The following is a 22,623-nucleotide window of genomic DNA, read 5'->3' on the forward strand; positions in this document are numbered from 1 at the left end:
AGAACAATACTATGTGTACTTATTTTTTATACACAATTCATATACACAATGATGTGTCATCATATAATTAGGTGATTTTAAAATATGTGTCATCATATAATAAAAAAAATCAAATCACATGATAACACATCATCTGTGTATATAAATTATGTATAAAAAATGAGTACACATAATTTTATTGTTACTTTTATGTATATCTTCACGTCCCTAAGTTTCCAATATACCCTAATAATTTAATTAAAAGTAAATATACATGCAATTATACTCTTAATAATATGATAAGTATAAATATATTATACAAATTTATCTGTTTCGGTTATTATTTATGATATTAGATAATTTTTCTATTTTCATTGAAATTAAATTATAATCAAATAAATTTTATTCTAAAAATAAATATAATCATAAACATACTAATTTTGAAAATATTAAAACCAAATATACTGTACTCTTGATATTTTAAGCATTTATTTTAACCTTTAAATTTTGTGTGGTCAAGACGGTAAATAAACTTCATCTAAGAGGCCAAATTAGTAGTTTGTGTGCTACGTGCTCTGACTGATCCCCCCGTTCTTTATATATGTCATATGAGTGTACTCAGTCAAGTTCAATTTCAACTCAACATCTCTCCAACAAGCCTAGCTGGTGACTTTGATCTCGCAATCAACACAACGCAGGTAAATTTCAATTTCATTGAATTTTGTTAAAATTTGTTATTCTAGTGAGAATCTCTGGCCGAAAATATGTAATGTAATTGCATAACTATTATTTCTTCTACTTAGATCCTGCTGTTTTTGTTTTCACTTTGTTTATGTTTGGCTGCCGAGACAACTTCTGTTTTCTTTTTAATTTTCGTGCATTTCTCTGCTGTCAAACGGAGGTTTGGTGGCTAGTTATTGCTGCATTTGTCGGTACAAATACACGATTACTTTATTATTATTATTTTTTGTTTATGTAAACTAGGAATTAATAATTTCAGATTAAGTAATAATTAATTATCAGATTAGTTTGGACGTGATCTGATGTTTATTTCTTCTTCTCTTTTTTCCATTTTCTGAAAAAAAATAAAAGTGAGAAAGAAAAGTAACACTATCTTTGTTATGTTATTTGTTTAATTTTGAACTGACTTCATGCTTTTGCTATGAACTGCAGAATAAGTAAATATTATCATTATAATTGTAATTAAAATTTTTTAAATTTTAATTTAACGGCTCATATGTATTGTGCTCACTGAAGGTGAATGAAATTTATTATTGCAGCTGATTTTCATTTAAGTTCATATGGCTCCAGCAGCAGCATCTTTGGATTCGATAAAACCTAGAGGTGTTGCATTTGTTTTGTTTTTTATTAATCTACATAATTCATGGATGATTACTTGTGTGTTGAAGTCTCTGTAATTTATATTAAAATGATTCTTCTATCTTCTAGTGGTTTATGTTCGAACTAGGTATTGTTTTTTGCTCTAAAATCATGTGGCTGATTAATATTTATATGGAAATATGGTCTAAAGCCTGGTAGAAATCTAAAAGTGCTGAGATGCTTGCTGGTTTCTTCAATTTTTCTAGTTTATTTTGTGCAGATGTTTGTATCGTTGGGGTTGCACGTACACCTATGGGTGGATTCCTTGGTTCCTTGTCATCCTTGTCTGCTACCAAGCTTGGATCTATTGCTATTGAAGGTTAGATTATAGCCTTTCTTCTTCCCTTTTTCCCTTTTCAGTTGAATATTTTTTCTCTCGGTCATTTCTTTCGGCTTATTTTGTTTCTGATTGTTGTTTTCATCAACTTGCAGCTGCTCTTAAGAGAGCTAATGTTGATCCATCTCTTGTACAAGAAGTTTACTTTGGCAATGTTCTCAGTGCAAATCTAGGGCAGGCTCCTGCTAGACAGGCTGCATTAGGTGCAGGACTTCCTAATTCGGTTATCTGTACTACTGTTAACAAAGTTTGTGCATCTGGGATGAAAGGTGCATACGTAGCATTAAAAAAGTCTTATATACGTATTATTCTTAATGACATTGTATTCAATGATATTGACATTTTTTTGGCTTAATGTTGCAGCTACAATTCTTGCTGCACAGAATATTCAGTTGGGCATCAATGATGTTGTTGTGGCTGGTGGCATGGAAAGCATGTCTAATGCACCTAAATACTTGGCGGAAGCAAGGTTTGTATTACTCTATTATTCATCATTCTTTTGTTTTGAGACTCAATTAGAGATTTCTGATCCTGCATTTGCATGCAGGAAAGGGTCTCGACTAGGACATGATTCTCTTGTTGATGGAATGCTAAAAGATGGATTATGGGATGTTTATAATGATTGTGGCATGGGAACTTGTGCTGAGCTATGTGCTGATGAACATGCAGTAACAAGGGAGGATCAGGTATCATATTACTTCTATTGTTTACAAGCTGGACCAGTTCATAAAGTTTCTTTTATGGCAATCCATAATTCTTAGATTAAATTTTCTTAACTCATTCTACAAAATTTTCTTTTATTCTTGCCTGGCTAGAAGTTGGCCTAATTCATATCCTTGTGTTGCCTGCAGGACAATTTTGCTATTCAGAGCTTTGAGCGTGCTATTGCTGCCCAGGAAGCTGGTGCCTTTGCATGGGAAATTGTTCCGGTTAGACATCTAAGAAATTGGATAGATGCTACTGTAGGTTTCTTATGCATGTTTGCATGCTAAATTCAGTTAAATGTAGGTTGAAGTTTCTGGGGGAAGGGGAAAACCATCAACCATTGTTGATAAAGATGAAGGTTTAGGGAAGGTATTTTGTGCTGAAACTAATTTGCGTTGTTCTCTCTCTCTTTCCCTCTGTATTAAAGGAATATGAACATATGAATATGCAAATCAGTTAATGACATCTGCTATCCTGTTTAATGATGTTATATGATTTGCTTTAATCTTAATCCAGTTTGATGCTGCAAAAATGAGGAAGCTCCGACCAAGTTTCAAGGAGAATGGAGGCACAGTTACAGCTGGCAATGCCTCTAGTATAAGGTTCATTATCTTCATCATTTCATATTTTTTAAAATTACATCGTACTTATTTAATTGGGTTTTTCATTAAACCATAATTTCAGTGGAATCACTAAAATGGCGGCTTCTCCTTAATGCTAGAATCTTGTTTGAAGTTTTATTCTCTGTAGCATAAAGCTACTAAGAATCTGTTATATCTTTTTGAAGCCTTCGTGAAGTACCTAAATTGAATAAGCATAAAATACGTTTTTTATTGGTTCAGCATCTAAATCCTTGGTAGTGTAATGAGTGGCTCCCATTTTGGTTATGCCTGTCTATGGCTTGACACCTAGCTTCTACTAAAAGTGAATTGCTCTTACTGACAGTGATGGGGCTGCAGCTTTAGTTTTAGTGAGTGGTCAGATGGCACTTAAACTTGGTCTGCATGTGATTGCAAAGATCACAGGATATGCTGATGCTGCTCAGGTACTTTGCATACTGCTGTAAATCTAAAGGAGTTATTAGAATGACTTGTAGACTGCTATATTATGAGTGGAAAATGACTATATTTCACATAATTTATGAACTTTTCATGACTTGATGCTCATATGATATATTTTGCAGGCACCAGAGATGTTCACAACTGCTCCAGCACTAGCAATACCAAAAGCTATTTCAAATGGTGGCTTGGATGCTTCTCAGATTGATTATTATGAGATAAATGAAGCCTTTGCTGTGAGATTTTATTCATAATATTAACATGGTTTTCCTGTCAAGGTTCTGAGCTGGCTGATATTTACTCTTTACATTGTTGTCCGCAGGTTGTGGCCCTTGCAAACCAGAAATTGCTTGGACTTAATCCAGTGAGTTCTCCAACTTATTCACAGTTGTGTGAGTGTTTGTTTCCCTTTGCAAGTGTACATGCAAGCATTTGCTTATTTTAAACTGAATGTGTTTATGTTTTGACATATGAGTGCCTACACTCAAAACAAATAAGCATTTACTCTTAACATTCTGAATTTGTTTTTTCTTTTTAGTAAAGATATTTTCTTTTTTTCTGACAGGATAAGGTTAATGTTCATGGGGGTGCTGTATCCTTGGGACATCCCTTGGGATGCAGTGGAGCTCGAATCTTGGTCACACTTTTGGGGGTATGCTAATTACAATATTTACTGTATAATTATGAGCAATTTTTTGCTTTCCGTAGTCTTAATCAATGACTACTTGTAGGTATTGAGGCAGAAAAATGGGAAATACGGTGTTGGTGGTGTTTGCAACGGAGGAGGTGGTGCATCAGCACTTGTTCTAGAGCTTGTGTGAGCCCTTTATGTTAGGTAAGCGTCATGCATAGTAAATTTACAATTTAAATGAAAGCATAATATAGTAGTAATGAAGATAATTAGGCTGTACTTTTTGCTAAGGAGGTGACTTTTTAAACCTTTTTATGAGAGAAAATATAATAATAAATTCTAACAGCAATAACAATAGCACTCTATTGTATCTAAAAAATAATTTTAACTATCTATGATAACAACTATTTCTTGCATTCATGGGATCACTCGTGCATGATGAGCCTTTTCTTAAAAGATTTGGGCTGCTTAAAAGCTTGAACTCTGTGTATAATCTCTGTAACTGGTGACAATTACCTCTCTGTGGTTCAGGATAGAAATGAGCGAGGATGAATCTTTGGTCATCACAGTTAGATTGTTGTGCAATTTTACCTTCACTTGTTTTTCATTTTGCTTTTATATGTAATAAAGCTAAATTTGTACTAAGACGTTCCATTGCTGCATTCTCTCTCGACTCTTTCTTGCCATAGAACTTTGATTATTATTATTTTAGAGCTGTTGCATAAATAAATTATTTAGTACTTTAAATAGATAAAATGGTTTAATGCAAGATCATCCGGGGATTAAGTGGTGGTTCCCCTCCTCAATCAAGGTATATGTCTTGTTCAATTGGGTACCTGTCAATGTCTTGTGAATTGTGATATCTATCAAATAGACGTTCCCAACAAAGTCACCATTTATTGATTTTGACTTAACAAGATGCTCTTAAATAGTGATTCTAGCCTCGTTGGACAATTGAAATAAAGCAGAAATAAAGACTTGTTGGGGTCCCTTGTTAATTCGTGTTTGTTTCTTTTTAGAATCTCCTTAATGATGCACGTAATCCATTACTTCAGCTGTCTCAAAATAACCAGAGATGATATTCTTGTACTAACTAAATAACGGCGTATGTTGTTATATAAGCTGTATCACCTAAATTGACAGATTTTGATGACCTATTACGTTATATTTGCATTAACATCCGTTAAAAAAAATCCATCAATAATCCCAACAAATAACAAAGTTTCAGTGATAAATAACCTCTAACTGATTGCTTTATGAATGATAGGATGTTACGTGCGTGTGATTGGTTAAGTGCACAGCTGGCCTTGAATTAACGGAAGCAAGCACAAAAACCGTTTTAAGTCGTTCAACTTTGTGGGGCCCCATCGCAATATTTCCTCTCCCCTCCCTTTTGGCCCACCTCTCTCGTCTTTATCAACGCAATACAATACCGTCTTCTTGAAACGCAACTCAAAACAATCAGAAACGAATTCTCACTCCCTCTGCAACAATATCATTCATGGCTGTAAGCGTATAATCCTTTTTCTTGCTTTTTAATGACGTTTTCCTTCTTCATTTTACCTTTTTTCCATTTCTGGCATGCTCAGCGTGTTGTAGATGTTGTGGCTTTGGTCAAGTTGAATTTTTTTTTTTTTTTTTAACTGGGGTTTCCTATTCAGTGCATGTAAACATTTATGGTTTCGAATTGTTCAGGATTTTGATAGTTTTGTTGGAATTTTTTTATTGAATTTATGAAACTTTATGGGAGATTCTTAATGATTTTTAAAAGTTTTTGAGAGGTTTGCTGCCTAATTGTTATTTAATTTTCATGAATTCTAGTCCCCATTTTGATTGTTATTCTCTCTCTTTTACCCATTCTCTCTACTCTTGACCCCATTAGTTATGATACCAGTTTATGCTTGTGTGTTGTGTTACCGCTTTCATACACCGGTATTTTAATTTCTGATCATGCATAGATTAGGAGACTTAAGATGTGCCCATTGAGAAAAATGTTGTTCTCATTCAGGAGGAGCTGGGTTGGATTTTAGCAGCATTATTGTTATGATATAATCACCTTTATTGACGTGTCAGCACAATCTTATATGGTTATATTTATATGATTGCCATCATATTGGGCTTTTGGATACATGGAGATTTCACTATTCATAATGATCTTCCACTTGTTGCAAGTTTCTTCTTCGATGGCTGACCCTCACGATATCTGCAGGAAAAAGGTCAACCACTGCCAAAATTTGGTGAATGGGATGTTAATAACCCAGCATCAGCTGAGGGATTCACAGTTATTTTCAACAAGGCTAGAAATGAGAAAAAGATGGGTGGGAAGCCTGAATCACCTGCAAAAGATTTTACTCAACTTAAACGCGGGGCTGTTCTTGGAAAGCCACAATCTGTAAGTTTCTTTTTAATCATGCTTATACCTTAATTAGTTGTTTTTCCTGTTAAGATTTTCACAAATGTTTGTGGTGTGTAGTGCTCTCAAATCACTATTGAGACTTCATTAAACTTAATACTTTGCTGTTTTCTGTTTTCTTTTTTCTTTATTCTGTCACAAATGTTAGTGGTGTCTAGTGCTCCTAAATCACTGTTAAGACTTCATTAAACTTAATGCATCGTTACAGCAATTCAATCAAAATCTAGAAATTTCTAGTTTCTTTTTTTTTTTTTTAAATTTTCGAGCTTCAAATCCAGTTTGGTTTACTTTTTCATCCACATTGGCCTTCGTTGTTGTCATTTATAGCTTATGATACTCCGTTTGGCATTCTATTTCTTCCATTTCTCAAATACATCCCCCCTGTACTAGGGTTGTGGCCATGTTGGGACACTTCTTGGTCTGTGCTATCTAAATGCAAAAATTACATTTCATAGTGCTATGTGCTTACCTTTTTTATTAAGACGTACACCAATCCTTTTTAAATGGATCTTCCCTATTCCCTGAACCAATGCCACCTCTTACTTAAGATGACCACCATTGTTATGACATTTTACATGGTTTACATACAAATTGATGTTGCTTGAAATTTTTATGATGTGTACCAAGTCATCATACTATGGGTCATTTCAAAAATTACTTGTATCATGTACTGGGATGGCTTGGCATGTAAGATGGAATATCAATTTGTATGATTTTTTGTTTTTTTTACCATAATTTGTTTGCTTGTACAGTGTAACATCTATGTTTCATTCTCCCATCTGAATGGATTTTATTTCAGTGGAGAACAATTGGTGACTTAAGGAATGCATTCCACTGATTGGTTATCGTGTTTATTTGTAAGAACTTGCAATAGATTATGAATACCCAAAGAGTTACATGTTAGTCAGTATACATTGTTATCATCCCCTTGTTAACTCAGAAAGTTTTCATATGAAAATGTTGTGTTTAATTGCAGGGTCTTTGGTTTTTTGTAAAATTCACAGGTTGACAGTTTGTTAATTTGATGTTTTGAAATATACTGATTTGCAGAAAAAATGGTTTTGCTGTGTCAATGCTGCCAATGCAAAATCATGAGGAAGCTCTGATCTTATCAGATTTATAAAATAAAAGCATTATACGTCTATAAATTACATATGATCCAGAAGACTGGAGCTGCTTTCAAGAGCTATGATGGGTCTTGCTGGAGTCCGTTTGTTGTGACATGTATTCTAGGGAAAATTATGATGAAAGAATAATGTTTATATGTTTATGTAATACTAGTAAGTTATTGTTTCAAGTGGGTTTTGTTTTTCTTGTGTGAAACTGTGTGTACTTACATGAAACAAAGTACTACTTTCGCATTTTCGAATAATCAACAATGTCAATGATGAATTCACAACGATTCTTCTGTATCTGTTGCTATTAACTTGAACTTTGTGGCTATGGAAACTCATACAGCATCCTAACCAATAATGGTGATTGATATATATGCTGACTTTATCGAATAATATCAGCCTCTTATTCGTATGGTTTCCATTGAATCAACATGAGTTCTAGATTAGTCATTGTCTTGTCGATTAAACAGATAATAAGTGGAGGTCAATCCATAATGGGAATTTACTGGAATATAAAACTTTTCCCACCATCAAACGCCAAATATAGCATGTAGAGGCAAAGCAACATTAAGATCTTACTACAAATGAAGATTCATACTGCACTTACTTACAGGTGTCTGTGAAGGAAGACTTGAAGGACACTAGCCCCAAAGAGAAAAGCTGATTCAAATATTGCCTTTCAAGTGCTCTCCTGCTCATGTTATGCACCCAATTTGCTGAAATAACCCACAAACTTGCTTTAAAGTCACTCTACTTGAATACAGATTTATATGCATGAAAATCCTCAACCACAACATTTAAAGTAGAGATTCACAAATTGGATTAATGCCACGGAAATTTAGGTGTTCATATTAAATAATTTTACCCAGTGCCTGGCTATCAGTCCGAGCATCTAACCAATGTTGATCAAATTGAACATCATAAAGGGCTTCCTCCAACCGGGCTACGGGCTCTAGAATGTTCTGTACACATTCAAGGGAACCATTTACCATTCTGTAGTCGATTAAAAATGTGTAAAAATTAGCAAATGTGTCTCATCATCTTTGGAATGTTGATCATAAAATGCAAAGTGAGCAACATGAACACCAAAATCATAGTTTCGTATGAGACTTGCTGGTAAAGCAGAGGTTGTTAACTCCTCACTTGGGTACCGCAAACTCATATTTCTCACTGATCTTGTCTTGAATTTCATGAATTTGACCTCCTGAAGGTTCCTTTATCTGATAATCTCACCAGAGTTATGCAAAAATAACAGATTTTGAAGAGACAAAAGATATGATATAAGAGTCCAAAACTTGATTGAAGTGAACCGAATCATAAGATGAACAGATCGTTCACTAGGAGAATATATGTTTATCATGTTGCCATCAGATATAAGTGGTTAAACAACAATGGTATTAAAGTAGAAGCAAATCAAATGGCAAAGAAATAGAAAAAAAGATACCACAAGATCAACACTATCTTCAGTGAAATGCAAGAGTGTCAGACTTAATAACAACGAGTGAGAGATGAAATGTCTCCTTCATATTCAACTCTGTGAGATAAACATTACTTTGTCTATCTCAAATCTTATTCTTTCTGTTATTCCCACCATCATTACAACTACAACAATAATAATATGTTTCAACTCCATATTAATAGATCAATCTCTAATTAACTAAATTATTTTCTTAATTAAGACAAACAATGATTAACTGAAAAAGAGAGAGTGGCAGTACGACATCATCTTGATAACTAAAAATTAACTGAGTCATCCTAGGATTGTATTTAGTTATCATGTTTGACCACAGATGATCACGTAACTTTAGATATAACCGTAATAATGATCGTGTTCGATACATTGTGTTTATATCAGTAAGTATAAGTCAGGTCAGTCTTCCCAGTAAGTGAAATACAATTACATTTGCATAAGACCACTCACAGCATCTACAATGTAGGGGATGGGTGCAGGATCTTTCTTTCCTCTAGAGCTAGCCTCTTGAATAGTCGCTCTTGATGGCAACTGAACTCCATGAATAAATCCCTCAACTCCTTTGCACGCCTGTATTCCTCGGTGCCAGAACACACAACCTTTAATTCATGTCTGATCCCAGCATTATTTTTCTGTAATTTCTTCTGCAACATGCAGAATAAATTCATATTAAGAAATGAAAAGTCTATTCTCAACCAAAATGAAGAGTAAAGGTTTTTCATGTTATGATAAATGATAATTGCCAGGACATTGTTTTTCTATGGAGCTTGCAGCGCAGAGGTGTAAAGGCTGAATTCAATTAAGAGATGTATGCAACAACATCCTTGATTAAGATCTTTGATCCCCACTCAGCTAAAATGACAGTAATGAGTTACCTGATGACTAAGCATAAAAGTCCCAATTGATGCTCTACATGCATCATGTCTCATGAGATTCTTATTTACTACCCATGGCCTGCATAAAAGAGAAAAGAGGAGAGATATGAATCTGAAATGCCAAGTATATCACGGTGTAAACAGTTCTCAAAAATCTTTAGTTGTTGAAATATTTATTCAACTATTAAATAAGATTAAAACAAAAAATAAAAATTGTGCATTATACTTCAATGGCATTAACATACCTTCCTTTTGAGGATACGACAAAGTGATCAGCATTACTCAAAAAATCAGATAAAACCTCAAGATTCTTCCTAGAATCTAACATAACAGCACCTTGAGTAGACAACTCCCATGGCAAACTTGGAAAAATATAAGCTTGGGGTGTAATTCTCGTATGTTGATGAATGAACTCAATGACTGTTGAAGGGGATAATTCTTTCTCCAAATTCTCAAGTAATATGATATAGTGATAGCCATCCCTTCCTATTTCTATATCTATATCTTGAAGATCACTAGTCTTCCCTGACAAATATCGAAAACCAAAAGATACAAAAGCTTTACTGATATTGCATTACAGTGTAAGAAAAAAGTGCGAGTAGCTAATAATTAAGGAGACAAAAAGAACTTGGAAATAGAGTTCTTTAGTTGAGGCTTCAAAGAACAAGAAAAACCTTCACATGACCAAATACTACTTGTAGATCGTTTGGCACACTTAACCTGCAAATAAGCACATACAATGTCATTGCTGCTCCAAAAGTTTGCTCTAAAGAGCAAATTGTACATGGGCAATTCTAGACCACCATATACAAAATAAATTACCTGCTTGACAATGGGGTTACTGTTTTCTCTACAGCCAGCACTACTATTGCAATTGGCAGAATCACCATTGGAAGCTGAAATATATTTAAGATTAGCACCCTCACCCTCAATTTTCTCCTTTGCTCTCTTTGCAAAAGAAGCCACATGGGGATTCAATTTTAGATTAGACTGGACCATGCATATGTTTTCGACTTTCTTCTCCATATATGTATCAGCATTTGGACCATGCTTCCAACAAAGTATGAAACTGCACAAACACTCCTCTTCCCCACTTGCAAAAGAATGTTCACTCTTTATTACCTACAAAAAATATATAGTCACAAATGGGGGAACAAAAGAATCTAAACCTATATCTACTCTATGTTCAAATAATATTCTAACAAATCTCCTAGCCACGTGGCAAACTCAAGTTTAAGATCGGAGTTGGCGTAAGAAACAAAACACCACAGTACAATAATACAATAAATGAAAATTCAAGTTTAAAACTAGTGTTGGTGTAAGAAATTCCATTCAGTGAACACTAAGCGAACCATTCTTTCGCTTTTTTACCAAAGAATACCACACAGCAGCATACACAAAGTTTTGGAGAAATCATACGAGTCTCCTTGTTGTCAGGGCAATCCAAGAGAAAGAACTAAACATAATCAACCATTCTTTCAACCTTTTACCATAGAATACCACATAGGCATACACTAATTTTTGGAAAAATCACCCCAGCCAGTTTCCTTTTCGCTGGGACAATCCAAGAGAAACAATTTTTTTTTTTTAAACAAAATACACCACTAAAACCATATACAACAACACAAAATAAACAATTCACTGACGAACCAAACAAAATCAGATGTCATATACTCAAAAGCTACCTCAAAAACTAAGGCTACGTTCGTGAAAGTCTCAACAGAATCAAAACTAGAAATCTTCCTCTTTAAGAAATTTACTCACTAAAATCTCCAAACACAACCATGCTTTGAAAAAAGAATGAAAGTTAACATTTTTATAACACTACCACAATGGATATATCATACAAGAAGAAGGAAGGAATCGTTACTTACATCTTCTAAAATGGCGTCGAAGAAGCGGATATCGTTGTCATTGAAGGCGTGTGAGGCGCAGACCCGCAAGCCTTTGACGACCTTAGAGCAGTCAGTGTCCTGTAATTGTATGGAAACAGGACGGAACCTGTTCTCGAACTCCTCCAACGTTTCCAAGCTATGGAACCCGCTCGCATCAAACACTTCGTCATAGCAACCGGGTAAGCTAGAGAACTTGACGGTCAACTTCTCACCTTCACGGTCAAGAAGCAGTTGCACACTGTACCAGGCGTCGTCCACGTACGAACGGAACTCCACCTCACTGTCCACCGGAGTCGACATTGCCGACACCTTAAAGTGAGAAAGCAAGAAAATTACTTTTATCTTACTTTTTAGATGGATGTTACGAAACGTCGATTGGGTGCCTTCGGAACTAAGAAGTGAGAATAGGAAAGCCATGACATGACTCTCCTCCGCTCATAGAGTCCATCGGCCATCGGGGAGGTTAGTGAATGCTTCGAGAAGTCCTTGGGGGTTCACAAAATTTTTCAGAAATATGAGTCCTTTCGAAAAAATATAAAATAATGTTTTCTATAAACGGTTTTTTCCTGACGCCCAGCCCCCAGCTGCAGAACCACACCAGTTAATTACAGAGGTTTCCCCTGTTTATCTATGGCGTTTCTCTCAGCCTCAAGTATAACAAAGAGAAAACCTGATCTTTATACAATGTTCTATATTTTCATTATGATTTTGCGGTTGATTTGTCAAAGGTGTCTTTTTCTTTAGAATACTTTATATTTGTTTCAATTATTCTCATTCAATTATTTACCTTTTTCCTACTGTTTTTACAGGATCAGCATCAATCAGGGTAAGCAAACGTGGATACTAAAGAAAGAAAGAAAGCAATAACACTCACCATTTTATATAACATGCTGGTGTGTAAAAATTACTTTGGAGATGTGTGAAAATAAAGTAAAGAAAGAAATATGACATCAAATTTTTCACTTGATTCGGTCTGATGATTTGAATGTCTATGTACAAAATATTTACATTAGTTCGTGGTATAATACAAAATTGACACAATAATCTTGAATATTTTCTCCTGTTCTCACCTTTCCCACTCTCTTATTTTCTTTTTCCTAGCGTACAAATTTTGTAGGGAAAAAACTTTCTTTGAATTCTCTCTCTTCTCCAAAACTTTGATTCATGATTTTGAATTTAAATGGATGATTATGCGTATATTAATGATATTGTATTCATATGAAAGTTAATGTTTAAGAATATATTGTAGCATTATATTTGATATATGATATTCTTTTGATAACCTTCAAAGAATTTCTTACAAATTTGAAATTGTTGGGTCGTGTTTGTTGGTTGTTGATTACTAGTTTTGAAGGTTTCGAATTGAAGAGTTTGTGAGTGGGTATTTGTTGTTTGCTTGATTCATTTATATTTGAAGGGTTGATTTCGTATTGTTCATTGTTTACCGTATAATATGATTATTGGTTAATTTTGTCTAAAAAAGAAGATAAATTTTAAGGGTTCATTGATAAGTACACCTTTTATGCTGGTAAGATCAGTTATTTGTATCTAATTTGGTAATTAATACCAACTAACTCAATTGGTAGAGAGAAATTTTTTTTCAAATTTAAAAAAGTTAATAAAGAAATGAAGAAATAAAATTTTAAAAGAACATGTGAACTCAGTATAATAATATAATTTTATAAATTAACGAAAATTCCCTCAATTAAAACTAATATATAATATTAGACCTAAATTAGAAAAAAAATATTTTTTAAAAGTTCAAGATGGAATTCTATTGTTCAGGCAAAATATAATAATAACAACAATTTCCCTTTAATTTTATAAATTTAACATTTATAAGATTACTAAGGGTTATTTTAAAAACTTTTCATTTAATGAGGTCTCTTTTGAAATTTTATGAAGGTTTCTCTAAATAAGTGGATATTTTTAAATTTTACCCAAAATAAGGAAATTTATTTTTCTTTCAATTAAAAAAATAAAATAAATTTATTACAATTTTTATTTGAAAAAAGTAAACATAAAAATTTTTAAAATACATAAATTTGGAGCATAATGATTAAACCTATAATTATTTCAATTTGTTGTGACATCCAGATTTTTCACATGGAAATCATGCACGAAAGATCGTCTGCTTTAACCAGTCAAGGCAGCCCCTGCATCCTTTATTTATAGCGTTTTGCTACGACTGACTTGCAGCGAAACTCAATTCTCTTGGTCCCTGATCCTATTTCTTCATTATGGAGGGTTTTGTTTCTCTGAGGACACCCACACCTCCTCTTTACTTTCCCTCCCTCAATCCCTCACCCACTCATTTCTTTTTCCGACGTTCATTTTCACCCTCCAACGCTGTCCTTTTCTCTCCCATTCGAGCGCAACTGGTAATTATTTCACTTCGATCGCCAACATCATTCCAATTATCTGTTTTTTAATTTTAATTTGGTTTGTTTGTTTAGAGTGAGAAAAAGGATGGATCGACTACGATTTCTGCTGTGAAGGAGGATGCTGAAACTGCTCTTAAAGTGAAAGACTGGGAAGTGCGGATGTTCCAAAATGAAGTGGCTGCCATCCAAGGAATTAGAATTAGGAGAAGACCCCCCACTGGCCCTCCTTTGCACTACGTTGGACCCTTTGAGTTTCGGATTCAGAATGAGGGCAATACTCCGCGCAACATTTTAGAGGAAATTGTGTGGCACAAGGATGCCGAGGTTTCGCAATTGAAAGAGAGAAAACCACTTGCTATGCTCAAGAAAGCCCTTGACAACGCTCCACCCGCTAGAGATTTTATTGGAGCTCTTAGGGCTGCCCACGAACGGACTGGTCTTCCCGGTTTGATTGCTGAAGTAAAGAAGGCTTCTCCCAGCAGAGGAATCCTCAGAGAGGATTTTGATCCTGTAACTATATCCAACACTCTCATAATTTGGTTTTTCGATTGTTTCAATTGTTTTTAATTATTTTCTAAACTTTTTGTTTTGATGTTTCTGCTGATAGGTTGAGATTGCTCGAGCTTACGAGCGAGGTGGAGCAGCATGCCTCAGTGTTTTAACTGATGAGAAGTATTTTAAGGTATACTTGAGTTTATCCTGTATTCTCAAATGTTAATTTGAAGCTAAAGATGGTTTTTTAAAATCTTTTTTATATCTAACTTGCTTTTGATCTCATCGCTTAAAGGGAAGCTTTGAAAATTTGGAGGCAATAAGGAGTGCTGGAGTAAAGGTTTGTACTGTCACTTGTTTTGCTCAGTTTCTAATATTGGCCTTGTGATAGTTCTAATGCTAGTCAAATTTCCAGTGCCCTTTACTGTGCAAGGAATTCATTATTGATGCGTGGCAGATCTATTATGCCCGGTGTAAGGGTGCAGATGCAATTCTTTTGATTGCTGCTGTTTTGCCAGATCTTGACATCAAATACATGACTAAGATCTGCAAGATGCTTGGTTTGGCTGCACTTGTGGAGGTTTAAATGCTATTATTTATTGTATCCAATATTACTTCTGCTTCTAAAAGTATTTGATATGGGATATCTATTGCTAAATGCTGAAACATAGATATCTAGGCAAATTAGATACTTTTGTACAAACTTAATCCTGCAGTTAATAATGAACTATTTCAACGTTGTAGTCTGAAAAATGGTATAAATATAAAGATGATTGAATGTTTTTGTATGTTGTTGTTTAATCCTAGGTTCATGATGAGAAGGAAATGGATCGTGTTCTTGGCATAGAGGGGATAGAACTTATTGGTATCAACAATCGTAACCTTGGTAAGATTTTATTTTATTCATAAATTTGTTTGTCTATGGATCTTATATCCTTGCACTGTTATTTTTTATCCTCTTAAATTAGTCTGAAACATTGGCTTGGTATATTGATAAAACAAAGTCACTTACCTGTCATTTTCTCTTGTCTATAGAAACATTTGAGGTTGACATTAGTAATACTAAGAAACTTCTTGAAGGAGAGCGTGGCCAAAAGATTCATCAAAAAGACATAATTGTAAGGGTCTTTTAACTAGTATTATGACTACTTGCTAATAGAGATATGTTACACCTTGCCCAAGTGGTTTTTTTTTTTTAAAAAAAATTGTGGTTAAAGGTAAATTCTGTTGAGTGATGTTATTGCTATTGCTAACTTTTTTGTGTTCCTTTGGACTCTTGCAGGTAGTTGGTGAATCTGCTCTATTTACTCCTGATGATATTGCATTTGTACAAGAAGCTGGTGCCAAAGCTGTAAGTTTCAAGTTTTACACTCTTAACCACTGAATCAAGATTTCTGGACATATTTTTTTCCCGAAGAACAAATATTATTTTATTTGAGACAAATATCTATGTTATTGCTATCGAATCACTCTTGAATGCTTTACATATTACATCAATTTTCATGAAAAAGGAAGAAAATTGTGTTTATTTGAATGACAGAGATATGGAGTTAATATTAGAGACTCTAGGAGTTGTAGTCAAAAGGATTTCATGTATTTTTGTATTCTTGATCTAGATGAAAGTTTCACATGTTGTATAGATCAAAATTAAATTGTTTGACCTGGCAGGTTTTGGTTGGGGAGTCAATTGTGAAACAAAGTGACCCAGGGAGGGGAATCGCCGGACTTTTTGGCAAAGACATTTCGTTATGAGCTTATGGTAGATGCTTATATTCTTTCAAGTTTTGGGAATGGAGATGGCTCATACACCCTCCAATCTCATTTCTGCCTGCATATTAACTTAATCCGGCCTCCCTTTTATTTTCTTGTTTGAATTTTGTTGTGAATAATAACATATTGTATTTGTACATGATGACCTGAATGCCATTTTCTTTAAATTTTTGTATTAAAAAGTGTAACCCAGTAATATTGTTCCATTTTTATAAATTAATACTTAGTCAGAGTTATGCAAGTATAAATGAAGATATTAAGATTGAATCTGATGTGAACAAACATTCAAGCCGTGACAGATTGTCAAGCCAGGCAGGATAACAAGTATCGCCGACAGTGGTTTTTATCCTTGTTGATTGAGATGTTTACTCTCAACTGCATCTTCCGGCCTTTGAATTGAAACCGTACCTAGTATGGCTTATATTTTTATTTCTTTGTATTGATATGACTAATGAAAGTGTCTTTTACAGAGTATATACTGCCTGAACTGATTTCTTTGCTGTTTTTATTGAATATTTGCTGGTTTATTGACTGTTGGGTCCTGGTTTCTAAAAAAGCCGCCATTACCATAGGACATGAAAGTTGGCATAACTTCCATTGCAAACTGAGACAAAGCAATAGCCTAAAAAGCAAGTATTTCTGATGAACATCTTGCCGCTTACAACACAGGTAAACACCCGTTTAAAAAGCATCTTGTTGCTTACAAAACAGGGAAACACTCATTTAAAAAGCTTCCTGAAATTGTCAAATAGTCTTAGAGCTCTTAGTTCGCCACTCCTTATATCCCTCAGTCTCCTTCTAAGTATCTGCATCCAGCACAGAAAGACAACATCAGATGAATCAGTAGCATAATTCTTTGAAATCAAAAGATATATCCTCACATATTGTGCACGGAATAGTATTCTCCGCTCACTAGTGCACAAGTCCACTGCTAGCTGTTTTAGAAACACCCTTCGGTTGAGTTGCTTCGGAGATGTTACATCCAAATCCATTGATCCACTTTCCTGAAAGTCAACAAATCCAACGTGCAGTGTTTATATAACTTCTTTTAAAACGTAAGTATGGACTCATAAGAATAAGGAAGTTCTTTCACCTGTAAAAATTTTGAGTACTTGGAGATGCTTGATTCACATCTATCCAAGATGAACTGTAATGCTTCTTCCTCAATTTCAGGGTATTTTATATCCTTCTTAGAGGTTGTCTTGTTTGATGCTGCAGCAGCCATCTGGTGGAAATATCTTTTAGACATCTTACATAATAATAAAATACTAAGAGTTTAACACAAAGCTAAACTTGTCAAACCTCTAGAAACTGCCCCCTCATAGTCGGTGGGCTGACCACTAAATAAGCGTATGCCATTAACTCTACCGGCCATCCAATGATTTGTATGGGGTAACACTCAGATCTGAGAAAAGAAATTATCTTAATCATCAGTTAAAGTTTCATGAAATGAATTAGCAAATGCAACCAATTGTATAAAAAGGAAAACAAAGGTCATGAAATCACGTACAAAGTTATGCCTTCCTGTGGGATACTTAAACAAAACAATCAGATCATGATACATGGCTATATCAGTTATACAAGGAGATTGAAATGTGTAAATTTATGCTTTCTGATTTACTCAAGTAAGAACATGATAACACTCCATTACATATGGTATCATGTGATATATGAAAAGTTCTGGGACAACTATGAATCAGAGCAAATCAAACAAAGATCTATCAGAAACTCACGCTGACAATCCGTGCTTCCTCAGAGCTTCTAACTTCTCCTCATAGCATTTGTCTGATTTATTAAGTGACAATGGCAACTCTACCGAATCATTAGGGTTGGTTCCCTCCCTTGGAACAAATCCATATGACAGCAAAAGTTCTCCATTAGATTTCTTGCCATACGATATGAAAACCTGCATGATATGATGCATGAAATTGCCAATATATATAACCAAACTAGTCAATAGCATCTCTGTTACTGCACTGAACAAACTCATACAAATTTGTGCTGAATTTAATAATCCACACAAGCCTAGGAAATTTCAGTGATACTTTGGAGTGTGCAAAGGGAGATAGAAATAGAGAGATAATGCATCATACTTCCTCCTGTTTGCAATATGCATGAAGGATATCATTATATACAAATCTGCTCCATGAGGTTCTTTTCTCTAGTCTTCAGCAGTAATCTCATATATGGACAAATTCCGAGTATATACCAAACCTCAGATCTATTAGAAGCCAACAATTATTTTCAAGGAAGTTTCTAAAATTTGGAATTAATTCAAGACATATACCTTAACAACAATGAGGTTCATATTTTTTTTCTCCTCTTATATTATTTAATGGTCAGTGCGTTGTAGCAATTGGTTTATCTAGAGTTTTTTGTACTGATCAGCTTTAGATTTGTTAACAAAAATTACTAGATCTGTTTACCTGCTCACCTGGCTGATATGACCGATCAGTAGTAAACACAACTCCCTGAGAAGATTTATCAAAATCCAAAAATGTCTTCACCTAGACCAGTCAAATGCAAATGTAACTCAGTTAGAAAACTAAGCACATTCATAACAGATGCTATTTTAAATTACAGATGTAGCACAAAGAAAATAATCTATGAACCTCACAACTATGATTGAGCATATCTGCCCAGGGAACCAAGGCAACCCTTCCATCCATTGAGGGCAATCGAACCTGTATATAAGGAAATAAGAAGTCAACAAAGACCACTTTTTGTAATAACGTTTGATTCTTGTACACATGAAACTCTCAGTTTAGTTCAATAAAATGAAATTTAATAAAGAAAAGAAGTACCATTTATGTGAGTCAAAGGCCAAAAAGTTAAAAGATATGAACAATGCCTTGCAATTAACACTATTTATTTCATTTTCTTATTAAATTTAAGGTATGCCCATCTGTATCCAAGTTTAGAATTCAGACCCACAATTAAAAAATCTTGACAGCTTCTTTCCTAAAGAAATATTATTCATGATTCCGAATTTCTTCTATAACTAATTTTTTTCAAACAACATTCTGGGGAGGACTTCTGGTTAGATCATAATTCTGCATATTCATTGCCTACAAGAATCCAGATCTTTTACATGAAGCATGATATATAATGTGAACCAAGCAACAAAGTAACCATGACATCATAAATAAGTTTTCTTACCAAGCGTGAGAAAAGAATACCAAATGACCATTTGAAGGTTTCTATATTGAATATCTGCAATTTAAATAGGGTGCAATATCAAAAAAGAGGCATTCACAAAAGAAAAGTAGTAGTACATACAAGTAATTAAGGAACTCCAGAAACAGCTTCCACTACAAAATGTCAGATCATCCATCATAAATTTAAACTAAAAATTATATTAATTACATCATGTTGTTTCATGTATCAAGGGAAAACAAGGAAATAAAGTAGCTTTTAAAAAGATAAGAAGATTAGCATAAGAATCAGCTTGGGAGGCACTACAATGATATGCAGATCATTGCAACTGGTATTTCTAATAGCTCCTTGATTCTTATTTTAGAGGGATTCAGGTAATCAAGGAGAGAAATATCATCTCTACATGAATGGTTAAGAAAATATGGAAGAAGTAATAGAAAAATATCTACTATCAATAGCAGGTTATCAAAATGTATGCTTCAGATTTCAGCTCCAGATCCAAAATATATAATAAGTACCTCTTCAGGGAACAGATCAGGATACTTGGAAAATATCCTCAGCCTCAAATCATTGTATCTGCACACGATGAAATAAACATTCAATAGTATATTACAAGATTTTTATGAGAATAAGAAATTGAAGCCAATGAAGGTGTATAAACAAGAACAAGCATTGAAGATAGTCAAAAACAAAGCCATACGTTCCAATAACATTGGTAATCCTTTCAATTGCCCGTTCTCTAATCTGCGATGCTTCCAGATACCTATCTAGTTCAGCACGTGTCCTGAAATAATATAGAAAGGCTGTGGGGGAAAACTGAGAGTAGACCCTTTTGATGGTAGAGAAATAGCACTTTAAAATCTCCACAAAAGGAAAAAGTAATAAAGAATGTGTTCTTACCAATACAGAAGTGAATATGGCTGTCGAGGCAAGGCTGAGATATAATTGCTCCATCTTGAAGATCTCTGGAGACTTGCTTCACTAATCAAATAGGTAGCAAGCAAAGGCCAATCAGGTACGGAATGCTGTTTCAACACTTCACCAGCCTGTGGACAGCTCCATTCCTATCACCAAAGATTAAGAGAACATTACTCACACTCTAAAAGATTTATTAGCACCCGACAAAATTAGACATTAAACATATTATATAATTAAATCAATTAAAAGGGATACCAGTAAAATCCCTTGAAGAAACATTTAAAAAAAAAAGAAAAAGATAATTTACACTGCCAGAACTAAAGCACTACAAAAAGTAAAAAGACTATGATTAGTAATTCATAAGCTGCACTGGAATCTGCTTCACATGAGAACATAAATTCAAAGCTTCATCATGCGATCTACCGCCAAGGCCTTCACAAGTCAACAACTAACATGTATTGATCTACAAATATCCAGTAATCGCTATTATACATGATTTATGATTGCAAAAACCAAAATTCTGTTACAGCAACAATTAACTCATTCAATATCGCTACAACAATATAAATTAAAATTCAAGCTTATTCAAGTCATGGAAAGCCAATATTATACCTTACTAGTAAGCAATCGACTCAAAAGCTTAATCTACAAAAGCTATCTAATAACTAGTAATATCATTATTATAAGAAAGGAGCTTACCGAGTCAGCGGTGATAAAAAGAGAAGGTGGAACAAAAAGTAACTTCTCACCCTTCCTAATATTCTTCAAGGCGACTAAACCTCTCTCTCCCACATCGACTTTTTGTATGCCCATTTTCTGAGGAGGGAGTCCCGACTCAGACAGCCACTTTTGAAGATCAGAAGAGTTCTCCAACGAATCTACGTCACATCCCCACGTAATGACCTTCTGGGTCACAGTCGCTTTGGAAGTGGTTGTTTCGTTTGTTGTTGAGACTGAACACTGAAGTACATGTCTTTTCCGCGGGAAAGTTGTGAAGGAAGTGTGAGAATTTGGGTTGTTGTAGAAATGAGAGAAGGTGGGAAGGAGAGTGGTGTGCAAAATTCTAGAAACTTCGGCCATGGCTTCGTATCAAAAGACAATCAGAGAGCTTATCACGTGGAAGATAAAGGGAAGACGAAGAAAATATGTCAGAGGCTATGAAATGGATAATGGTGATTCTTAACAGTCGTGTTTCATTTAACCAATCTGAAACGCCGTCGTTTGTGAAATTAATAAGAGGTCTTGAGTTTTTGATTTTGTCTATTTGAAAGAAACATATTAATTACCTACACATCTCTTCCAAATTTGCAACTTTAACAACATTGTTTTTTCACTTCCCACTACAACAACGCCGCCCCCGCCCACCCCAGAGTCCCACATTTTCCTGAAACTCCATAACCTTAAAGCTTAGGTTTTCCCATTTCATAAAAGGGTTCTTCTCCAAAGATGTCCCAGCATGTTAGATTCTAGGAACTTAGATGAAGGAGAAAACCCAGTTTTAGATGATAAAGAGGGTCAGTTTTGGAGAGTGAGGTTAATGTTCAAGAGGGAAGTGACTGGACAGTCTTAATTTTGTTTTTTGTGTTGCGGGGTGGTCTTATGTACTATGTTTTCAATCTTTCTCCTTACCGAACCCCGGCAAGTTTTTATCTGTTGATGTAGGTTGAAGTCATGGTTAAATTAAGACCATTAGATGCACGCACTCGTCATATTGACTGTACTCTCTTAGTTTCATAATATTGTTTAAATTTCCCTTTCTTTGGCTGGTCGATTTTTCAGTTCAACAGAACATTACCCCAGTGACGGAATCTCTCCTTTTTGGGTTTATGATGATAGGATTGCCTTCAAAATTCCTTGAAAGGGCGTTATATCGTAAACATTCAAGTACCTATTCTTTCTGCAGGTATGACAAAGGCCGTTGGCTTTTTCCCATATTGTTGATGCCATCCCATATTTGGGTCCAGCATTGTATCTTTTCTTAAGGCCTTCACTGTCAGAAATGCTTGTTTCACTAGGCAAAGACTCATCAGAGCAAGAGTAAATT

At 34.5% G+C, this 22,623-nt stretch overlaps 4 protein-coding genes across 13 annotated transcripts; 2 read left to right on the forward strand and 2 right to left on the reverse strand.

Moving 5' to 3' along the window:
- The first annotated feature begins 531 nt into the window (after window positions 1-531).
- Window positions 532-7,915, forward strand: LOC123216866 (acetyl-CoA acetyltransferase, cytosolic 1). 9 transcript variants are annotated; one of them, XM_044637491.1, is made up of 17 exons: window positions 535-677; window positions 1,260-1,323; window positions 1,580-1,678; window positions 1,792-1,965; window positions 2,060-2,165; window positions 2,244-2,382; window positions 2,548-2,625; window positions 2,705-2,770; window positions 2,918-3,003; window positions 3,347-3,446; window positions 3,585-3,695; window positions 3,782-3,823; window positions 4,025-4,111; window positions 4,191-4,294; window positions 5,358-5,597; window positions 6,300-6,482; window positions 7,554-7,915. In XM_044637491.1, the coding sequence occupies exons 2-14, from the start codon at window positions 1,281-1,283 to the stop codon at window positions 4,278-4,280; spliced, it is 1,221 nt and encodes a 406-aa protein (XP_044493426.1). In that variant the 5' UTR covers window positions 535-677; window positions 1,260-1,280; the 3' UTR covers window positions 4,281-4,294; window positions 5,358-5,597; window positions 6,300-6,482; window positions 7,554-7,915. The 9 variants fall into 9 exon arrangements, with proteins under 9 accessions (XP_044493427.1, XP_044493419.1, XP_044493422.1 ...); XM_044637484.1 differs by having other exon boundaries at window positions 533-677; window positions 2,060-2,382; XM_044637493.1 differs by lacking the exon at window positions 1,260-1,323 and having other exon boundaries at window positions 547-677.
- Window positions 7,916-9,384: 1,469 nt separating this feature from the next.
- Window positions 9,385-12,553, reverse strand: LOC123216865. Its single transcript, XM_044637483.1, has 6 exons — window positions 11,839-12,553; window positions 10,787-11,086; window positions 10,639-10,684; window positions 10,210-10,489; window positions 9,965-10,043; window positions 9,385-9,733 (listed from the first exon to the last, which is right to left on the reverse strand). The coding sequence occupies exons 1-6, from the start codon at window positions 12,274-12,276 to the stop codon at window positions 9,545-9,547; spliced, it is 1,332 nt and encodes a 443-aa protein (XP_044493418.1). The 5' UTR covers window positions 12,277-12,553; the 3' UTR covers window positions 9,385-9,544.
- A 1,370-nt stretch (window positions 12,554-13,923) lies between these two features.
- On the forward strand, window positions 13,924-16,737 carry LOC123216658 (indole-3-glycerol phosphate synthase, chloroplastic-like). Of its 2 annotated transcripts, XM_044637152.1 has the most exons (9): window positions 13,924-14,240; window positions 14,316-14,753; window positions 14,851-14,925; window positions 15,031-15,075; window positions 15,151-15,315; window positions 15,543-15,621; window positions 15,771-15,853; window positions 16,018-16,086; window positions 16,404-16,737. In XM_044637152.1, exons 1-9 carry the CDS (start codon window positions 14,100-14,102, stop codon window positions 16,485-16,487), a joined length of 1,179 nt encoding a protein of 392 aa, XP_044493087.1. In that variant the 5' UTR covers window positions 13,924-14,099; the 3' UTR covers window positions 16,488-16,737. The 2 variants fall into 2 exon arrangements, 1 of the variants encoding a protein (XP_044493087.1); XR_006502266.1 differs by lacking the exon at window positions 15,771-15,853 and having other exon boundaries at window positions 16,404-16,474.
- Window positions 16,738-17,076: 339 nt separating this feature from the next.
- Window positions 17,077-22,151, reverse strand: LOC123216657 (ribulose-1,5 bisphosphate carboxylase/oxygenase large subunit N-methyltransferase, chloroplastic). Its single transcript, XM_044637151.1, has 12 exons — window positions 21,279-22,151; window positions 20,562-20,725; window positions 20,362-20,445; window positions 20,180-20,237; window positions 19,665-19,718; window positions 19,118-19,189; window positions 18,932-19,012; window positions 18,239-18,411; window positions 17,808-17,910; window positions 17,599-17,730; window positions 17,387-17,509; window positions 17,077-17,311 (listed from the first exon to the last, which is right to left on the reverse strand). Exons 1-12 carry the CDS (start codon window positions 21,657-21,659, stop codon window positions 17,225-17,227), a joined length of 1,512 nt encoding a protein of 503 aa, XP_044493086.1. The 5' UTR covers window positions 21,660-22,151; the 3' UTR covers window positions 17,077-17,224.
- Between the last annotated feature and the right edge of the window lie 472 nt (window positions 22,152-22,623).

The sequence above is a fragment of the Mangifera indica genome, chromosome 5 (assembly GCF_011075055.1).
Source record: "Mangifera indica cultivar Alphonso chromosome 5, CATAS_Mindica_2.1, whole genome shotgun sequence".
Lineage (NCBI taxonomy): Eukaryota > Viridiplantae > Streptophyta > Magnoliopsida > Sapindales > Anacardiaceae > Mangifera > Mangifera indica.

What these genes read in the sequence shown, in the direction of transcription:
- LOC123216658 (XM_044637152.1), top strand. Translation starts at nt 14,100, where the DNA reads ATGGAGGGTTTTGTTTCTCTGAGGACACCCACACCTCCTCTTTACTTT. An exon ending in CTCCCATTCGAGCGCAACTG is followed by an intron (nt 14,241 to 14,315) that starts GTAATTATTTCA and finishes TTGTTTGTTTAG; the next exon opens with AGTGAGAAAAAGGATGGATC. An exon ending in TATCAACAATCGTAACCTTG is followed by an intron (nt 15,622 to 15,770) that starts GTAAGATTTTAT and finishes TCTTGTCTATAG; the next exon opens with AAACATTTGAGGTTGACATT.
- LOC123216865 (XM_044637483.1), bottom strand. Translation starts at nt 12,276, where the DNA reads ATGGCTTTCCTATTCTCACTTCTTAGTTCCGAAGGCACCCAATCGACG. An exon ending in GTAACCCCATTGTCAAGCAG is followed by an intron (nt 10,685 to 10,786) that starts GTAATTTATTTT and finishes GCTTATTTGCAG; the next exon opens with GTTAAGTGTGCCAAACGATC. An exon ending in TAGTATTTGGTCATGTGAAG is followed by an intron (nt 10,490 to 10,638) that starts GTTTTTCTTGTT and finishes GATATTTGTCAG; the next exon opens with GGAAGACTAGTGATCTTCAA.
- LOC123216866 (XM_044637484.1), top strand. Translation starts at nt 1,281, where the DNA reads ATGGCTCCAGCAGCAGCATCTTTGGATTCGATAAAACCTAGAG. An exon ending in AAGATGAAGGTTTAGGGAAG is followed by an intron (nt 2,771 to 2,917) that starts GTATTTTGTGCT and finishes ATCTTAATCCAG; the next exon opens with TTTGATGCTGCAAAAATGAG. An exon ending in GATATGCTGATGCTGCTCAG is followed by an intron (nt 3,447 to 3,584) that starts GTACTTTGCATA and finishes TATATTTTGCAG; the next exon opens with GCACCAGAGATGTTCACAAC.
- LOC123216657 (XM_044637151.1), bottom strand. Translation starts at nt 21,659, where the DNA reads ATGGCCGAAGTTTCTAGAATTTTGCACACCACTCTCCTTCCCACCTTC. An exon ending in CTGATCTGTTCCCTGAAGAG is followed by an intron (nt 19,719 to 20,179) that starts GTACTTATTATA and finishes TTTAAATTGCAG; the next exon opens with ATATTCAATATAGAAACCTT. An exon ending in GTATTCTTTTCTCACGCTTG is followed by an intron (nt 19,190 to 19,664) that starts GTAAGAAAACTT and finishes CCTTATATACAG; the next exon opens with GTTCGATTGCCCTCAATGGA.